This window comes from Amborella trichopoda, chromosome 11, assembly GCF_054954075.1.
Source record: "Amborella trichopoda isolate Santa Cruz 75 chromosome 11, AtrichopodaSantaCruz75HAP2 v2.0, whole genome shotgun sequence".
Taxonomy (NCBI): Eukaryota; Viridiplantae; Streptophyta; class Magnoliopsida; order Amborellales; family Amborellaceae; genus Amborella; species Amborella trichopoda.
In genome coordinates this window covers 42702226-42722044 of record NC_142346.1, presented here as the reverse complement: position 1 = coordinate 42722044, position 19819 = coordinate 42702226, and the positions used below count along the sequence as shown (strand labels likewise).

General features: G+C 37.3%; 2 protein-coding genes across 4 annotated transcripts; both read left to right on the top strand.

The window, feature by feature from the left end:
* The first annotated feature begins 828 nt into the window (after positions 1-828).
* On the top strand, positions 829-15351 carry LOC18448281 (putative F-box protein At1g32420). Of its 3 annotated transcripts, none has more exons than XM_088852424.1 (4): positions 829-2182; positions 3622-4247; positions 14330-14489; positions 14909-15351. In XM_088852424.1, exon 1 carries the CDS (start codon positions 994-996, stop codon positions 2161-2163), a length of 1170 nt encoding a protein of 389 aa, XP_088708550.1. In that variant the 5' UTR covers positions 829-993; the 3' UTR covers positions 2164-2182; positions 3622-4247; positions 14330-14489; positions 14909-15351. The 3 variants fall into 3 exon arrangements, with proteins under 3 accessions (XP_088708550.1, XP_011628631.3, XP_088708548.1); XM_011630329.3 differs by lacking the exon at positions 14330-14489 and adding an exon at positions 11133-11748; XM_088852422.1 differs by lacking the exon at positions 14330-14489.
* LOC148779921 (putative F-box protein At1g32420) lies at positions 10502-11752 on the top strand. Its single transcript, XM_088850637.1, has one exon. It carries the CDS (start codon positions 10502-10504, stop codon positions 11750-11752), a length of 1251 nt encoding a protein of 416 aa, XP_088706763.1.
* Positions 15352-19819: the final 4468 nt, after the last annotated feature.

Below are 19819 nucleotides of genomic sequence, written 5' to 3'. Positions count from 1 at the left end.
TGGACCTTATTTTGATTGTTTAAGTTTAACAGAGTGTACAAAATACTCATTTTTTTTAAGTTGGAAAATGGTTTGATAGGCTGCAACCCAATTAATATAAGTAAAGCCTCACCTCACAACTCATTGAAATTACAATTCAAAGTACTAAAAAACCTTTACATCGATCATCTCCGCTTCAGCATTATAGTTGTAAAAAGTAATGTATATTGTAATTAATTATCTAGACCATCTATTTCGCCCTAAAAATAAGTATTCATACATCTGCAAGCTATATACGAGTTTCAAATTTTATTGTTCGCGTTCAAAATTGATTTTTGAGGTAAGGCTTTATTTTGTTTTCATAACCACGGAGCTTACCTCCAAAATTTGGATTCCTAAAAGCTAAACGATTTCATGCTCCCATGAGGGTATGGTTATCCATCTACTCCCTCGGGTGAAATCCTTGTTTGAAATATTTTCTTTAGATCCCAAATTTTGGGAAGTAATCTTTAGATCCCGAAAACCCCAGTATTGCACACGGACAGTTTAACTTTTGGAGGAGGGTGCGGTTTGCATGAAATTGCAACCCTAAAAAAATCGAAGTAAGGTTCAACTCCAAACTTAGGCATGAAATGTAATTTTGGTGTCGAAAAATCTAAAGATGGTACGAGAATTTATTTTTATATTTTATTATAATTTCAAACTTCAAAATAATCCAAATCAAGAAGGTCTATAAATGCATGAAAATCTAAAAAATGGACTTCATAGATAATATATGATAAAATATACTATTTTTAGTTCGAACCTTATATAAACTTTTATCAAACTTAAAATCTAGTTTTTATTTAAAAATAATCGATCCCAATATTTTGAATAAAAAATTTATACACTACGCTCCTGCGGGAGCATACTACATGCCCTCTTCCTACAATGCTCCTTTCCCCGAAGGAGTAGACGGGAAAATATGTTCCGGTGGAGCGCTAAATCTTGTGCGGTGTGCACTCGCGGGAGTATATGATTGGTAGCTTCAAATCTCCATTGCAATTCCTCTTGAAAGATTTTCAGAGAGAGAGAGAGGAAGAGATGGGTTCTCTGTCGGGCGACATGCCAGATGATCCGATGATCAAGATCCTTGCAGCGTTGCCTGTGAAATCCATCTGCAAATTCAAAGCCGTATCCAAGTCTTGGGAGAGCTTACTGTCCTCTCACCACTTTGCCATTAACCACTCTCTCTCTACCTCCCATTCCCTATCTCTCTCTCTCCATTACCAAAAATATGGCTCCCAAATGTTCTGTGCCAGTTCTCAGGATATAAGCGATCCTCGGTCCTACACGAAAACTCGGTTTCAGCATCAGGACCTTTGTTGGGTGGCCTGCAACAATGGTATGGTGTGCTGTCTCATAGTTTCGAAAATGGGTTCCTTCTTTACTGTTGCAAACCCTCTCATACAGACAGTATCCATCCCCATATCAAATCTAGAATTCCATGTGTATGACTTTGGGTTTTACTTTGAACCCATTACCTTAAGCTACAAGATATTGGTGAACATCGATCGCAAAGTTGGTGCCTTTTTTATCTTTGACTCATCGGTTGGGGGATGGAGGCCGCCCAGAAACGAAACACAAATTCAGTTAAAGGCCCTGTTTATGATGGTTTGTGTTGGTTCCACTTGCTATGGAATTTCATCAGAGGAGCAGGGGGAGCGCCTTATAATGGGTTTAGAGATGGAGAGAGAAGAATGGGAAAGTATCCAGACTCCAGCAAAGATTGTAGAGGAAGGATTCTACAAAATCCAGGAGAGGGATGGTCGGCTTTGTCTAGTACAGGTAATTCCAGATTCAAGAGCACAAGCACAAATTTGGGTATTAAGTGAAGGGAAGAAGTGGACGCAATTGATGAATTTAGATTTGAAGCAGTTGGGGTGGAACAAATTGGAGCAGTCGGTGGTTGGGTTCGCTGATTTTCTATTGTTTCCACATCTCTGGATTGATGACCGATTACTTCTGGGCATCAAGCTTAGCGAGGAGGTCGCTTTTAATGATTTGTATACTTCGGACTTACAGGTGGTATATAATTGCAAGAGTGGTCAGTTTGGTGAAATTGTTGTTGATGCTGATATCAGCTGTGTTCTGATGTATAAACCCACTCTATTCACTTGCCAGATTGAGCCATACGGAAAATAAATATGGGGTAGTTTGTAAGGTAGGGTTTTACTCTGTAATTCTGTAATTATACTCCGTAATTCTGTAATCATTTGTATTTCTAATTCTATGTCGCTGGAGTTTGGCTTGTATTTCACCTCTAGAGTTAGGGTGATGTCCGTGAACTTTTTTTTTTTCATGGATCAGTAAGCTGGATTGAACCCCAAGCTCAATGTTTTAAACGGAGACTGCCTGACATTTGAGCTATGGGCTCAAACTGGGCAAGGTTCTCTAGAATTTGCACAAAATGCTAGTTCTAGATTCCTTATGTGGTCATTTGAATTGTTGTTGCAATTGATTGAATCTTGCAGTACTTCAAGAAGATAGAAAGTGTTGGTACATTGCATTTCATTTGTTCATTGCTTCTTTTTTTTTTGAAATGTAGGACTCTCTTACAGCTTTCTGTCCTTTTGACTTGTTGGATTTGTTACTCAATGTTCATTGCTACCATTTTATCACAGAATTGGCTATTAAAAATTTGCAGGACAGTGCATACTAATGTGTGATACTGGACATTGATGATAAGGGTTGTGAGTAACTCAAGCCAAACATGTTTATACAAGTTGAAATCTGTTTCTGCAGTGAAGTCATGCCAACATGTTTAAACAAGTCGAAATCTGTTTCTTATGTTGCTCCATTTTATTTATGAAGTTTAATGTTCGTATATTTTCCCCTACGAAGAATTGATTGACACAAATTTGATTAAGGATAATTTTAATTTGTGAAGAAAGAAAAAGTATCCCACTTTACATGTGAAGAAAATGATGTTATGAAGTACGCTGCTCTTACATTATTGGAATGAAAAAACTTTTACTAGGAACTACTCTATTGATGAAAAATCAGGACCCCTGCAATCTTGAGCATGGGCTTCCAACATATAAACTCAGCCACCCTTGATGTTGTTTGGAAAATCCTCCAAAAAGAAGCCTACACAACAATGTGTTTTGGGGATGAAGACTATGAGGACCTTTTCTTATTGTATTTCTCTCTATTCTTAAAACTTTTCCACAATTTATTTATTTCACTTCTCCTTGAGCAAAGTTGCATGACTAAAACCGGTAAAATATTTGTACTTTCAACATGATCTGGGAGTTGCGAGGTGGCAGTGCTACTTTTCAAATTTGAAGCTCCTTCTCCTTATTATAGTTTTATGATTATTTGCACAACAAGCTATCTTTTGAAATATTGGTAATGTTCATTGAAATTTGAAAGCTCTTGTTCTTCTTCATAGTCGTATCATTAATGTTCATTAAAAGTATCCATCACATGTAATCACCCATGTTGGATGTTTATTTTATTTTTCATTATTTTTATTTTCAGATTTTTATCCAGAAAGGCTTAGCATAGTTTTCTCTTATAGGCTTAACATATTCAAAAGATTGATCAAATAAAGAAAATTTATGTCCCTTTCTAATGATCCTTTTGTGTGTCTCCTAATAGAGGAAAGTGGTCAAGTTCACCTGGTGGACTATGGCATATGTGTGCAGCAATAATTTCCACCACCAATTGCATGTGTTGATGGAGTTGAAGTCCGGTGCAGGGCTGGCATTTAGCAATGTCAAATATCACATGTGGTCTACATCCCAATTACTATGAGGATTTGCCTGTGGAGTTCCTTGCGGTTTGCGTAAGCTATGAGGGCTCGCTTGAACATTCCCTGTTTCATAATTATGGAATATTCTTTCCTAACATTTGACTTCTTTAAACCCTCTCTCTCTCTCTCTCTCACACACACACACACACACAGGCTCTGGCTGGGCTAGTTCGGTGTCAAACTTTGAAGATTACTTTCACATCCTAACCTTGGTTGTTTTCCTGATTCTATTTTGATTGGTGAGATTTGGGGTTTTGAACCCATTTGGCGGTGTAGCAGCCGTTTGTTTGAGAGATATCCTGGCTGTTTGCTTCTGTGAGGAAATCGGGCTTCCAAGCTGTATTACCTGAAAACCATGACAGATTGCTGCCACTTGTCTTGCCTTTACTTTTGTATACAATGCGGTGAACTTGCTCACAATGCAGCCACTGAAGCTGAAGGCCACAACCTGTTTACCTTGTTCCAAGAACTTGTAAGTTTCTAAATCTCCATAATCCTTTTCCTTTCTCTTTTACTTTTTCCCTTTATTTCTTTTTGGCAGTTCAATTGGGATTTACAGCATTGCATCTATCCTAAATCCGTATTACCAAGAAACACGAGACAGGTTAAGTTTCGTGTGACAAAATGTTTTGACACATGAAACTGACATGTCATGCCCAAACAAGCTGCAGACCCATCTCTTTATGGACTGTCTGGTATTATATGATCTGTTTTGACACATATGGACAAGATGTCTAAAAAGTAAATATCTTATGTGGGACTCAAATTAAGGATCTATTGATTAGTAGTCCAAGGAGCTAATCATTAGTTTAGAGGACATTAAGGTGGTCGGAAATTTCACATTTTATTAATATAAATAAAACACAAGTCATTCTTTTGCAAATTGGGATTAAAACAAGGAACATCTAAAACCAAACTATATAATCCCATCTTTGACAACATTTTATCCATTTTCTTCCTAAATTATGTATTTCGAGAGGGTGGAGTTAGCGTGAGGCCACAGACTTACCATAGAAAGTAAACTGCGTCTCAAAACCTGCCAGTTCCGGCACCAGAAACTCCTGTGATGACCTAAAAGACTATTTCTGGCCCTGATTATGAAATTTGATGTAAACATTTGAAAATGGATGGTTGAGATAATGTGTTACTAGATACACCATTTTTAGGGTTTGAAATCCATTTTTTTCTAGATTTATAGTTGTCGAGGCTGAGATGATATTTTGATGGTTTTCCAGCTCCAGAATAGTAATTTCTGGCATGGTTTAATCTATGGGTTCAAAATTCAACAGCCACACGTGAACCTTTTCTTCTTAAGATTTACATTTGCACATATTACCTTTCTAAAAGGACACTCTAGTCTTTCTATTCATAGTAGATTATACATTAAGCTTAAAATACTCCCTTTATATTTGCTCAAAATTCAATTTTAAGATCAAATACATGATTTTTCTCCCCTTTTTCTTAGTTGCTTAAATTCTTGTTTGTTTGCAGTTAACTATGTAGTTACATAGAAAACAAAATAAAGAAATACACACACACACACACACACACATAGGTATAAATTTCACTTGGCAAGAATTTCTCCTAAGCATCATTTTGGACACAATGACGACAATAAATAACTGAAATAATCAACAAAGACAGACTAATAATTTCAATTGTGATTTTTTGATATTCATCAATTATAAATAAAGATTAATATTTTGAAATAGATTATTTAGAGTAACTAATTATATCTTTAATTTTATATTTTTATATATTTCATTATTTTCATCGTTCTTACAATCTTTTATATCTTATATGATTTTTTCTATTATGATGTTAGTTACTTGTGCGGATGATTAGAGTCCGTTCTTGGTTTTGGATCCTCATGTCTAGAACTTCAGACATGTTTAAGTAACTGACACCCGTGTCAATGTCTATGTAACATAGTCCTAGACACAATCCCAAGGGGTTGAGGCTAACCTACTCCTTTATAATATTGATAATAACATATGTTTTACAAAAAGCCTATGGGTTGTGGGTATAGGCATTCCACAGGTTAGTTGCTCTTACAAAAAAAAAACCTATGTATAAAAAGTGTAGTAAGACGATGTGGGAGAATGTAGGCGTGGAAGAGGAGGAGATAGGGATGAGAGAGATAAATGGGGATGAGTTAGGTGTGAAAGCGGTGGAGAATATTGGGGTGAAAAGAAGATGGGGGGGGAGGGCATATTTTAGTGAGAGAGAATGGCAAGGGGCATTGAATAGATTAGAAGAGGAAATAAGGATGACAAGTTATGAAAATATAGGGGTCAAGGAGAGTGCAGAGAGGGGGATAGGAAGGATGGGAGATAGAGGTAGGGAGAGATAGGGGGGAGAAGGAAAAAGAAAAGAGTAGACAGAAGTGAAACCAGAAGAAAGCAAAAAGAAAGAAAAAAAGAAAATTAAGAAAAATATGAGAAGAGAGGGACAAGAGGCGTATTATCATAGAGATGGAAGAGGGGCAGAGTAAGAAGAAAGGGAAAAAGGCCAGGAAAAATATTGTTCATTGGCCTTGTGCTTAGATTGAGCTGGATTGTGCCCCCTGCTTGACAAACAAGTCAGTGATTGCGTTCTTCTCCCACCAGGTATGCTGGAAGTCAACGTATTATCATAGAGATGGAAGAGGGGCAGAGTAAGAAGAAAGGGAAAAAGGCCAGGAAAAATATTGTTCATTGGCCTTGTGCTTAGATTGAGCTGGATTGTGCCCCCTGCTTGACAAACAAGTCAGTGATTGCGTTCTTCTCCCACCAGGTATGCTGGAAGTCAACTTGTAATGACCAGCAAAGGAAAGCAACATGATTAAATATATGGGTTAGCCGCCAAGGGGATCAGTAGTTTTCGATCCCCATGTGTGATAAATTTACAGAATCTTCCTCTACAATTGAGTGAGGCCCCCCTCTAGAATTGGATCTTTTGAGAGCCTTGAGCAATGCATTGTCTCAATCCAATTGAATCACCGTAGCCGATGTGGATGGAGATAGAAGGGAGATTGTTTTCATAGGAGTCTCTGAAGATTCCTCCCACTCAATTCGAACCCAGGTTTCGTAGAGAGCAACCAACAATGTTTACTTTGATGGCGAAGGGATCCAAGCACTGGAGCTCGAGGTTTTGAATTTCTTTGACCTTGCTAAGTCTAACCATTTGGTCTCGCAGTCCAATCTTGCGAACCTTTTAAATAGTTACGCAGCTGCTAGCCCATAAAATGGTGAGTGATCTAGCCTTTTCTGCTGTTACTGTTGCACTGCTCTTGACCTCCCAGGAAAGTTGAGAGTTGCACTCTTTCCAAATCGACCATAAAGTTTCTTGGATGGAAGTTCTCCATAAGAACAGTCAAGTCGAGGAAAAGGGTGGAGATAGTATGGGGAAAAAAGAGAGTTAATGGTTGGAGGAGTGGCCCACTGGTAATTGAAATCCCTCAGATGTTTGTTCTAAACTTGTTGCGCGAAGTGACTGGCTGAAGAGGTGAGAGTGAGACTTCTCTTCTTCTTTGCACAGGTGGCATCTGTTTGCAAGATTGAAACTCTCCTTTAGATTTGATCTAGGGTAAGATTTCGATTTGAAATGGTAAGCCAAGTGAAAGCTTGGATCTAAATTATAGTTATGAAAATTTATTATATGTTGAATCTTGTGTGCTCCAATGTATTCTACAAAGCGCTAATGCAAGCTATTACTTTTTGGGTTGACTCATGCCTCCCTCTTTGCCCGACAATAACAGAAGAGGAAATGTCAATATTGTAAATAGTTATTTGAAAATATAGACTTTTGAAAGAGTCAGGAAGAGAAACAGAGAGCCATCTTTGGTAACCTTTGTGATCATGCATTGCTCTAGAAGCCTTTAAGCATGTTGTTGAAGTTTAAATATTATGTACAGTGCCATTTATTAGCTGTTTTACTGTAAAATTGTTCGTTTGTATTATCTCAACTATGGCCAAACTTCTAGTGAGTGAATTTCATTCTTCTCATTGAGGCCATGATCATTATTTGAGCCTTATCCCAACTATTTGGGGCATTGATACTAAGATGTATTAAAATACATGGCCTATTTGTGAAATGATGGTTTGTGTATTTTAATTTTGGAGCGTATGTTTTCTATCCTTGTTATCTTGATTATGCCATAATATAAATATGGTAAGTTTTCATAGTGAAACAGAGCTTAAGTGATCGTGTTTTTTGCTTTTGAATGCTTGAGTTCGTTTATTTGCTGGAGGCATCAAAATTCGTTCACTGGTCCTTAGAGGACCAAAAATTTCTAAAACTAGAAAACACCATACATGTCTTCTATTTTATTCATAATGTTTAGTTCTGCAGTAACTGAAACACAAGCAAAATTTGATAAATAAAAAAATATAATTCTTGAAATTTGGATTATTGAACGTTTGGTCAAAATAAACTCCTCTGTGTTCAATTTCTATTAATAACTCATGGAATTCATTAGTTCAAAATTTTTAGTAATCGTCATGCATCTTTTGCCAAGATTACGTTCCAAACACGGCATACTTAATATGGAAATGGCCTAACTTCATTGGAAACAAGACAAATTTCATGAGGTTATTCCTCAAATATTTGCTATATTCCAAAAAAAAGTACAATATGGAGGGAACATGTCAAGTATTGGTATACATGTAGTTGACAATATGAGAGAATTTGTGTGTGCGTGCATGCTTGTGTGTGTGTGTGTGTGTGTGTGTGTGTGTGTGTGTGTGTGTGTGTGAGAGAGAGAGAGAGAGAGAGAGAGAGAGAGAGAGAGAGAGAGAGATTATTTTTGGGTTTCCAGGAAGAACAGGCTTACAATTATGGCATTTTGAGCCCTTTGTCGTGATTGTGAAACTATGGGAATTAAACCAAAGTAGTGTGACATGTATGTCCTAGGCATCTCGTAAAGGCAACCAAACCAGGCAATGGTTTGTAAATTAGTCCATAATGATAAATAACCTAATCAGGACATCTTATATTTATAAGTCCCATGCAGGCTGCATGTGTGGTAAAATCATATACAAAATTTTTCTTAGGCAATTGTAGAATGAAATCTCTATGAGAGGTTGGTGGGTAACACTTCTTGCGATGGTCCATATAAACGGCTCACATAATTTCCAATTTGTTTTGTCAAAAGGAGTGCAGTAAGATATTGTAATGTGGACATTAATGGTAATAGAAACCTAATGATAATAATCGTACAATGGGTAGCTAATAGCATTGCAGTGACTCGTTGAAGGGCAAGAAGTGACATCTAATCTAGCATATGCTATAAACTGGTTGGTATTCGAGTGTGGAGATTCCATGAGGTGCAGTCCCTCATAATTTAGATGAGGAGGGTGAAAGCTGGTTCCACATAATCCTTGTCCTTGTGTTTTAGTCATTGTTCTCCCTTTCTTTAGGACTTCAGTGTATTGGATATGTTTTTGTACAAATACATCTTTTGATTTGACTGTTTACTGCATAGTTTTAACCTTGTGTATCAGTTACTATCTTGTTTTTGTTGTATTTGCAAGCACATTAAAAGTTTTTTTTTTTTTGTGGGTAATTCAGTTGGGACGACAGGCCCCTACCCATTTTTTCAAGTAGAAAGCACGTTAAAAATTGAGCATATCTTTAAACTATTTCAAAAGACTTTTGGCTTCGTTTGTGAAAAACCATTTGTAAACTACACCAATGGAATCTGTCACAATTTCTCCCTAGTCTGATGAGAATCATGGATATTGGAGAAGTGCACTAGTTGGATATCTACCATTTGTTCCCTATGATTGATGGTGGAGATGAATTGTAAATGTCACTGAATAACACTTAGGTGTGTGTAGTCAGTAAATGCCGTCTTTCATTGTGAATTGAAAGCCAATGCCACCATGATGTACCGTAAATCACACATTAGGGTGCATGGTAAATTTTTATTAAGGGATTGTCTACAAAGAGACCATTTATCTTTATTACAAGGAGGTCACAACTATTCCCACTCATTAAATGTCAAATTGGATGGCTTGGGGTGAGTCATGAAGTGCGAGAATTTTTTTTTTCGGAACTTTGTGTATATTCAATGACACTCTTCTAACCACCCATTTTGAAATTAAAGGACAAGAATGATTGTGACCTCCTTATACAAAAAGTAAATGGTCTCTTTGTAGACAATCCTTTTTTACTAAAGGTAATTCCCTGAATCTTGCATTAGCAGTGTACCATATTTTCCTTTTGGCATATTACTGTTGTTTCTATCTTCAGCATGTGGTTCACCGCTTAAATAGTCTCTACTCCATAGGATCATCACTGTATGGACAGTTGAGACTGATATCCAATATCAAAGTCATCTGATGTTCTGGGCAGTCTGACTTTGTCTCCATAACCGTCTGACACGTTAATTGGATGGTGATGACCCTCATGCCAGATGTCGATGCAATCATGAGATTCCAGTACACAGACCCTTTTTGGAAAATGAGACCCCACATTTAAAGCCGTCTGAAAAAATTTTGTTACAGTCTAAAATAGAGCGGATATCGATGAGAGAGAGAGAGAGAGAGAGAGAGAGAGTTTCCAACATTGAACGCTCACATTTCAAAACCTTAGTATAATGGTCTCTTCTGCCGTTCTAGTTTCTATTTCTGAATAGATTTTTCAGAGGGATAGAGGGAGTGTGGTTTCTTTGCAAACCCTAGGGTACTAATCTCCTAGTTGTAGCTTTTCTTCAGAGAGAGAGAGAGAGAGAGAGAGAGAGAGATGGGTTCTCTAGTTAAGTGTGGCCCTCATTTCTGCGGAGCTCTTATAGCAACAATCTCTGGCTTCCTCACTTGTTTATTTGGGAGAGAGAAAAAGGGAGCGACAGGTTCTCCCTTTTGCAGCCTTCCAGATGATATTGTGATTGAGATCCTTGCTAAAATTCCTATGAAGTCCATCTGCAGGTTCCAGGCTGTAAGCAAATCATGGGAAAGTTTATTATCCTCTCATCACTTTGCAGTAGTCCACTCTATCTCAACATCCCAGTATTTCTCTCTCTTTCTCAAGTACAAAATTGATGGCACTCATGTGTTCTATGCTGATGCTCATAACAATACTAGTCCTTCAGCCTATAGAAAAACAGAGTTTCAGCAAGAAAATGTAAAATGGGTTGCCTGTAGTAATGGCCTAGTGTGCTGCCTCATGGAATCGAAAATGGGTTATTACTTGGCTATTGGGAACCCACTAATCCAGAGCGAACTTATACCTCTTACAATGCTTGAATTTCAACTGCATGATTATGGATTCTACTTTGACCCCATTAACCAAAACTTCAAGATATTGGTAAATGCTGATGCTTATATAGATCCAAGTACCAATGAGTCCATTGCCTTTTTGATCTTTGATTCATCAGTTGAGGAATGGAGATTGCCAAGAAATCTACCACAAATTCAGATAGATGCCCTGTGGATGGTAGTCTCTGTTGGTTCCTGTTGCTATGGATTTTCTTCGAAGGAGCCCGACGAGGAGATTCTAATGGCTTTTGATATGGAGAAAGAAGAATGGGAAATAATCCATACCCCAGTAACGATCAGAAACAATTGCTCTTACAAAATCCAAGAGAGGGATAATGAGCTTTGTCTAATACAAGTTACTAAACATTTGGGAGCCGAAGTTCAAGCAGATATTTGGGTTTTACATGACGAGAAAAAGTGGGTGCAAGTAATGAGAGCAGATTTGGATAAATCAGGGTTCAGTGTTTTGGATCGATTTGGTTTAGAACTCAATGATTTCCTATTGTTTCCTGATCTCTGGGTTGGTGAAACATTATTTTTGAGGATCCAGGTCAGACCAGAATTATCTCCTAGTACTTTGCCTTTGCATTACTGGAACATGCAGATAGCCTATGATAGAAAAAGTGGCATGTTCAGTGAATTGATTGTTCATCCGCATCTGATCGGTTGTTTTGTAATGCATCGTCCTACCCTTTTCATTTGCAAGTTGGAGAAAGACGACAAAATATGTATTAGGTAGGTTATAAACCATTTACATTTTGTTTTCTTTTGATATTGATTGTTTTTAAGAAATGTTTTTAGTGATTCAGCCTACTCCCTCCACCTTGATTTTCTGGGGTTTTACAACCCAAGACTCATCCCAATTCACTGCAAATACATTTCTGCCTAAATCCATGAGTTTTTAGCTCGAAGGAATATTGTAGATCTTATGTTCTTTGAATTATTGAAATGAATGGTCCAAGAAAAGGGTACAAGACGGATCCTTTTTATGGCTCAAATTCATTTTGTTTTCCTCAGATCATGATTGTGGGATAGAACTTATTCATCTTCAAGATGGATTTTGGAAGGAATGACGTGCTATGATGCTATGTTTAAATCTATTGAAGGGTATGATGAGTATAATATGCTGTGAGTCTTGTTGACTGCATTGAGTTGCTTGAACTTTGTTGTGTTTCTCTTTGCCTGGACAACTAGGCTTCATTTTAACCCACATCCTCAAGCTTGGAGCAGCAAGTGTATTCAGGTTGTGATATTGGCTGAAACATCATTGTGTTATGTTTAAGTACAATGGGAAGTTTACTAATAATGGAATTTGTTTGAGGTTGTTGAATTGTAGGTGACAAATGAATGATTATTACAATTATTAGTTGGCATTTCATTTGTTTGGTTGTGTTAGATTAATACATCAGAAAGGTATGTGGTTTGCTTTTCCATTATTTGACATCAACCTCTTACGTCAAAATGCTATGTGGATGAATGTCATAAATCTTGTTTGAGCCCGCTCTCTTAATCCCTCTATATTATTGGAAAGTTACCTTGGTTTCTTCCTTTTAAGTGTGTGTGTGTGTGTGCGTGCGTGTGTGTGTTTGCGTGCGTGTGTGTGCGCACGTGCTCATGCTTGTGTGTGCGCGTCTGACAATTCACTAAAAGCGGGACAAATGTACATCAAGTTCCACTTACCAGACTAATACTTCACAGTGGGAGAAAAGGGGATATGTGAGTGGAAAGCAAGAGGCAAGGAATGGGAAGGGGCAAAGACTAAGTGGTGACCTGAATGTCTGAAGAACTCAATCCAGCTTCTTCATTTGTTAATCTATCTGTTAATGCAAAAATCTCGTGAGTGTATCCACAATTTCCATGGAAACAGAGACACTTTCCCTGCCAAAGAAATTACATTGAGAGAATCGCCCTTATTCAACAGTCATAGAATGGCCTTCTTGTATAGCATCAGTGCAGTGAGGAGAGCAGATACCACAGCCATGGTGGACTTACAAAATCCCTTATGGGCCAGAGCTAGACATCCTCACACATCATGTAGTGTCTCTAGAAATGCCACCAAACACCAGCTGGGCCTCGTTTGCCCCTTTAAGCATAGTTGACTGACTAAACACTAGCAGAATCATCCCATTAATTATGAACCCAGAGTTACGTGAAGGATCAATAAAGTATTAGAAAAAAGTGGAATTAGAAAGTGGCCAGGATTACTACTCTACTTGAAGCTCCTTGTCATTGTTACAGGGATGATGATTTGAACAGCAAAATACCCTCTGAAGTATCACTAATATTCACTTAAAAGTATCTACCATGCCTGATGCGTCCATGCTGTCTATTTCTAACATTTTTCTCTGTCTGTTCCTTTCTTTCCCTAGGAAAATGACTTGTTACCTCAAGGATCCGTTTTGGGGTGATTCCTAGTGAAATGGAGCGATCAAGTGAATCTAGTGTGTTGTGATATATGTTGGCAGCACAAATATCCACTGAATTCTACATGATGATACATATGACGAATACATGGATGGGGATTGACAGTTTATATTTTTCTAGTACATATAATTATATAAACCATGCGCCTTCACTGGAACCAGCACTGATCATAAAGACCACTGTCCCTTTATTTGAACTAAATCTGTGCTCCTTATTACTAACTTTATTGATTATTCAAAAAGTTGTCAATTTTCAAAGAGTTCCCAAGCAAGCAAAGAGTCATCATGAACGTGGTACATTTTGGTCTCACTATGAACATCCAATGTAAATAGATGTTTATGCAGTACTAGGAGTCATCTTTATTGGCCATAATGACATTCCTCTCAAATCATTCTTATATTTTGGTTGTCACTATGAAAGTCTTGGATAATTATTGTTCATTTACTGCTGCTTCAACCAGCGTTTCTGAAATTGGCTGTAGTGACTCAGACTCGGCCGAGTTAGTCGGCCTCGGGCTATGGGCGAGGCTGAGTACTATGTACTGAGTTCTATATATATTTTTATTCACTACCTTATTCCTAGAACATCAAAGTGACTTTTGGCCATTGTGCATGTCTCGGTTGCCTCACATCGGGAGTTCAAATCCTCCCGATGAGATGATTTTTTATTATTATAATTAGATACCTTTCTTATTTTTTTTAAAAAAATAAAAAAATTATTAAAAAACTACACAGTTACAAAGTGACGTGCAAGAGGCAGGATTCGATGCCTGAACCTCTTTTTGAGGCACCACAACGTTAATACCAATACGCTACTTCGTTATTCATGATAGATATCGGCATCTTATTATATATAAACCTTATTAAGTTTATTATTCCCTCTTTTTTTTAAGCATGACCTGAACTCGGCTGAGTGACTCGCATTGGCCAAGGTCCGAGTACCTTGGCCGAGTCGATTTTCTAAACACTAGCTTCTATTATGGAACACCATCAACAAGGGATATGATAATGTGATCTCATTTTCCGCACGAAGTCATGACATGATAAGTATAGGTCAGTTGTGGACATTTAATTAAAGAGAATGTATACTATCAGACCATTTATTTTTATTATAAGGAGGTCACAATTGCTATTAGCCATTAGATGTCAAATTGGATGGCTTGGGGTGTGTCACAAAGTTCGAAAAAACTGTTTTTGAACTTTTATTTAAGTCAATGACACACTCATAACGACTGAATTTGAAATTTGACGGACAAGAGTGATTATGACCTCTTTGTATTAAAGTAATTATATAAGCTTTTTCTTAAATAAATCATTTTAAACATAAACCCCTCCACCATCTTAAACATGAGAAATGGGAATATCATCAATAGGAAAAATCATGTCTTTTTTATACAATCAAATATTCTGTTTCACTTGCGAATTGATTTTATGCAAGTTCTTATTTGGATTCCTCTTTTTTGTCTCACCAGTGGGAGATGCTGTGAAGCCATTCGAGAGGGAAGTGGATTTGAAGCTTTCTCATCAATTCCCCATGCTTTGAAAAGAACATGAATGCTTATGCCATTAGTGCTTTTGCTTCAATGAGCCTTTTAAGCTCAATCATTCTGGTGGTGATGATTGACTCACATGAGGCCGTAAGACTCTTCATGTGGGTAAGGTCAGGCTTGTTTCTTTTGCAAGCTTCATCTGGTCTATGCTTTGGAGAGAGAGAGAGAGAAAGAGAGAGAGAGAGAGAGAGAGAGAGAGAGAGAGAGATTTCTATTTGACTTGAAGAATTTGAACATTCATTTAATCTTGATCCTGGTTGACTTGAAGAACATTCATTTGATCCTATTCCTTATGACTGAAAATATAGTATGCTGGATCTGTGTGAATTACTTGGTTATACTGATACATGATTTCTTTTTTATTAGAGATGGAATTTACCATGTTTCTACCTAGGTCTCAAGTGAACATTGTTTTTTTTTTTTTGGGTAAATAGTACTCTAGTCATCTCTTGAAAATAGATATTTTTTACGTTATGTTAGTCTCAACTCCAATTCATGGCTGGTGTTAGAGGTGGAATGTGGTGAACCTGACCCTATTGGTCTAGACTCCGACATTGGATCTGACAGGTAAGGTGCAGTTACCTAATACAAACACACATAAATATAATATATATAAAAAAGTTGCTAATTATATAATATAAAATTTATAAAATAAATTTTATATTTTTCCATATCTAGACCCTGGACCAGACTGATCCTGGTTTGGATTTTTACCTAGTCAGGTCGGGATCAGGTAGGGATCGACACGGACCTGAGCCAACCCATTTACAGCCCTGGTTGGCATCCCTTGTTGATAGTTTGACATGTTTCGACACCTTAGGACACCAAGATACAGAAAAAATCACAGTTGTCGGAAGTGTCTGAGATTTGGAAGCGTTTTAGGAATCAAATGCTAGTAGCTAGAAGATTCCTATGGTAGGAAGTGCCATCCGTACAATGCATGTTATAGCAATTGAGATTCCTAGGTTCTGGAAATTGCGCTCCAACTGAATAGGAATCGAGATTCCTGCCTTTCTGGAATCAGGCATCCAACCACTTGGAACCATGTCAAAAAATCATCAAGAAACAAATTCCATGGGGCTGAAAGTTCGAGGTTCTAAAGTATACTTAACCAAGAATCCCTTGGTATTTGAATCAATAGATTATCATGCTTTGCCAGGGTTCCCCTTGTATAGGAATTGAGGCCCTCAAAGGTCCTAAAGATCTGAACAAGGGATTCCCTATTATTAAAATTGATATATTGATTAGCCTTAATCACAATTCCTTACAGGTATTGGAATCACCAGTCGTGTGCCCTTAAATCTAGATTTGAGGTTTATTGCGGTTCTAGATTGAATAAAGAAAGTAAAAGTACTTAATTTATTAATAATGAATTTTTTTAAAAAAAACAAGATATTTATTTTGGGTTCTACCTTGACATTGGGTGTCAAGCTCAAGTTATTTGATGCTTTGACACTTTAAAACATGTCACCATGGCCCAAGTTGTCGATAGTTTAAACTTAGCTGCAAAAGACATTACTGTGATACTTTGTCAATAACTTAATCACACTAGACATTTACATTTGCATCTTGATTCCATGTTGGAATCACTGCTCGGTGCACCGATGAACCTAGGATTGAATTTTATCAAATTTGGATTCCAAATAATTGTAGTTAGGTTTTCTTAAAAATTGGAAGCGAGATTCTATGTTGATTGAATCACAGTTATGGGCACCTATGAAGTGCAATATTTGATGATGTGGAATTTAGATTCCAAAGAAATTGGATAGCGATTCTATAAAGGGGGAGAGCTTAGGGGTTGCTCCAATAGGTGATAGATGAGAGAAAACAGACTTAGATGGGCTGGCCATGTGCAGCACAGACCTAGTAGAGAACTTGTTAGGAGGTGCGAGTTGGTTCAAGTGGAAGGCTAAAAAAGGGTAAGGGATAGGTCCAAAAGGAAATAGTTGAAAGTAATGAGAAAATATATGGCGACTTATAACTTCATTGAGGGTATGGCCCTTGATAGAGAGCAGAATGGTGGCCAGGATTTTCATGTAGCCAACCCCAAATAGTTGGGAAAAAGGCTCTGATGATAATGAGAGATTCTATAAAGGTGAAAGTGTGATTTCTAACTTTAGAAAATCAAGTTCCATGAAGATACGCTGATCAAATCACCGAATCGAGATTCCAAAGTGGAATTGCCACCTCGAGTGGAAGATTCTTGTAACAATGGAAAAATTTGCAGAAGGACTTGCAGTAGAGTACTAGATCAGGCCATCTTGGCCTAGTGGTATGTGTTCTACCACTCTTCATCCACTTTGTACGTTGTTTATAGAGATGGAAATTGATTATTTACTTGAAAACAGAATATTTTATTTGTGGATAATAATAATCCATATGTAGTTGTATTAACCTTTCAAGTCAAAGTAATAGACGCCTTTGACTCTTCTAGGAATCGTTGCTCCTATTGATGTCCACATAACATTAATTTGGAACTCTTTCCTTCAAATCGGTATTCCAACACGAATTAGTTGGAGAGGTCAACTTTTACTATCAGTTGGACTATAAAGCTCAAACAACGGATAAATTGAAAGGTATGGTTGAGTCAAGATTCATGAGCATTTGCCCTAGAGGTTATTGTTGGGACAAGTAATTATGAGAAGTCTAGTTTCAATTTCATGACTTTCATAGGTCTCATCTCCTAAAGAATCAATTCTTGCAGGAAGATACATTTGATGAGTATGCGGAACTTGTGAATATTTCTCTCTCCACTCTCTTGCATTACGAATGATCCACTAGGAACGCATTCATATCTCAAAGACCTTCTAAATCAAGCCATTTGAGTTACCCTTATAATTGAGATATTGAATTGTTCCCTTGGGATTAACAAATTATTCATGTGAGTGAATTGATCAAAGTCCAACTTCCCAAAGAAAAAAGAAAAGAACAGAGACAATTGTAATATTCAATACGATGTTACTCTGTTATCTGATTGATAGGTATCATTATACACAAATTTATCTGTTTATTGCAGGATATAGCATTTGGCCTGTCTCTTGTCCCTCATTGGCTGCTCTATCTCATCCTTTTACTGTTGTGGAGCTTCTCTCCACCCCCCCCCCCCCCCCCCCCCCCCACTGTAGACTTCTAAAATCCCATGTCATTCAAGGTACCTACTATGCCATTTTCTCTTTTTAACTCCTACCCACTACCATTTGAGAGAGGGGTTAGCATAGTGGTGTCCCTTCCCATATTCCATAGACCTACAAATGCCCTAATTTGTGAAAAATTACACTTGCCAAACTTCGAAATGCCCATATTCTGAGGGCCAGTCACTCTTCCTCTCGTAATTTTTGTCTAACACCAACTTTTAAACTCCAAACTCAGATCTTCAACATGCAAAAACACTGACAAAATTACCTAGAATCTCAACTTTGGATTTATCACTCCCCATTCATAGTCCCCATGGAACATGGAATCAAGCAAAAGAAAGGTTGGGTTCTCTAATTGTAAGCCCTTCCTGCTCCCCGAATACTATGGCTATGCTCTTCCTCATAGATTTTGCAAGTTCCTGGCCAAGGAACAACAGTTGGGCCAAAACATCTTTCTAAGCGCACCTTTGTTTAGAAAGCACATAACTTCAATCAATCAAAAGCAAGCAGCTAGGATTGAACACCTCTCCAATCTCCACAACCAGGGCCCTCAATACACTCCCTCATTTTTATTTATGTTTAACATTAATAACTTACCATTTTGTTAACTATACAAAGTATTACCACTGTAAAAGTAGCAATTCTACATCCAACATTCTATATGAACACATACGTTCTACTTTAATCTATTCAACAGCATAATTTGGAATCATTGCATCTTGTCTAGCTAAAGTATGAGCTTTGTTCCTATCCATATATAAATGAACAAATTCATCCTCTTTCTTCCTATACGAATTTTTTGCTTCACTCTATATAGGCTTCATAGTCCATGGTATTGGCTGCTCTCCTTCTCACCGCTTTATAGAACTCATTGAATCCCCCTCCACTATCGTCTTCTGTGAAGCACCTTAGAGTAACTTCAAACCTTGCAGAATTGATTTCAACTCTGCTTCATTCACAGTTGCAATACGAACAGGTTCAGAAACACTATTGCCTCTCGATAATCCTGAACTCTACCACCAACTCCAGCCTGTCTTGGATTATCGTAAAGCTTCCATCAAAATTAAGTCAATGGAACCTTCTGGTTTCCCAATTCAATGCCCACAATTACTTTGTTTTTCCCATTTTTGATACTTCACTAATCTCATATAGAAAATCTTCTCTTCTTATTCTCAAACACTTCTTACTAAACTGCGCCTAATCAAATATTGTATGCCTTGTCATTGCTTGAATTCTATTTAGTTTCATCCTTTGCCCTTTAAAATTTTTCAATTTTTTTCTTTCCAAACCTCCCATGACAAAACACGTTAAAATGTTTTCCAAACTACACTTTCAGTTCTTGAAAATGCATTATTCATTTGTAACATAATTTGTCTAACCTATCTAGGCAATGGCATTGGGACTTCAATTGTAACGTCCAAGGCCTCCCGGCCCACAACTTTCCAATATACTGACATCTTAAGAAAGTATGATCTCTTGTTTTCTCATCATTTTTACAAAACATCCAAATACTTGTGAGTACTCTTCCTTTCTTCGTGAGCGCAGCTATACCCAATAACTTTTCAAGACTTAAAAACCACATAAATAACCGAATTTTATGAGAAACTAAGAATTTTCTTACATTTGCCACATTTTCATCCTTCCATCAAAGTTTTCAAGACTTAAAAGCCACATAAATACCCCAATTTTATGAGGAACT

What these genes read in the sequence shown, in the direction of transcription:
- LOC18448281 (XM_088852422.1), top strand. Translation starts at nt 994, where the DNA reads ATGATTGGTAGCTTCAAATCTCCATTGCAATTCCTCTTGAAAGATTTT.
- LOC148779921 (XM_088850637.1), top strand. Translation starts at nt 10,502, where the DNA reads ATGGGTTCTCTAGTTAAGTGTGGCCCTCATTTCTGCGGAGCTCTTATA.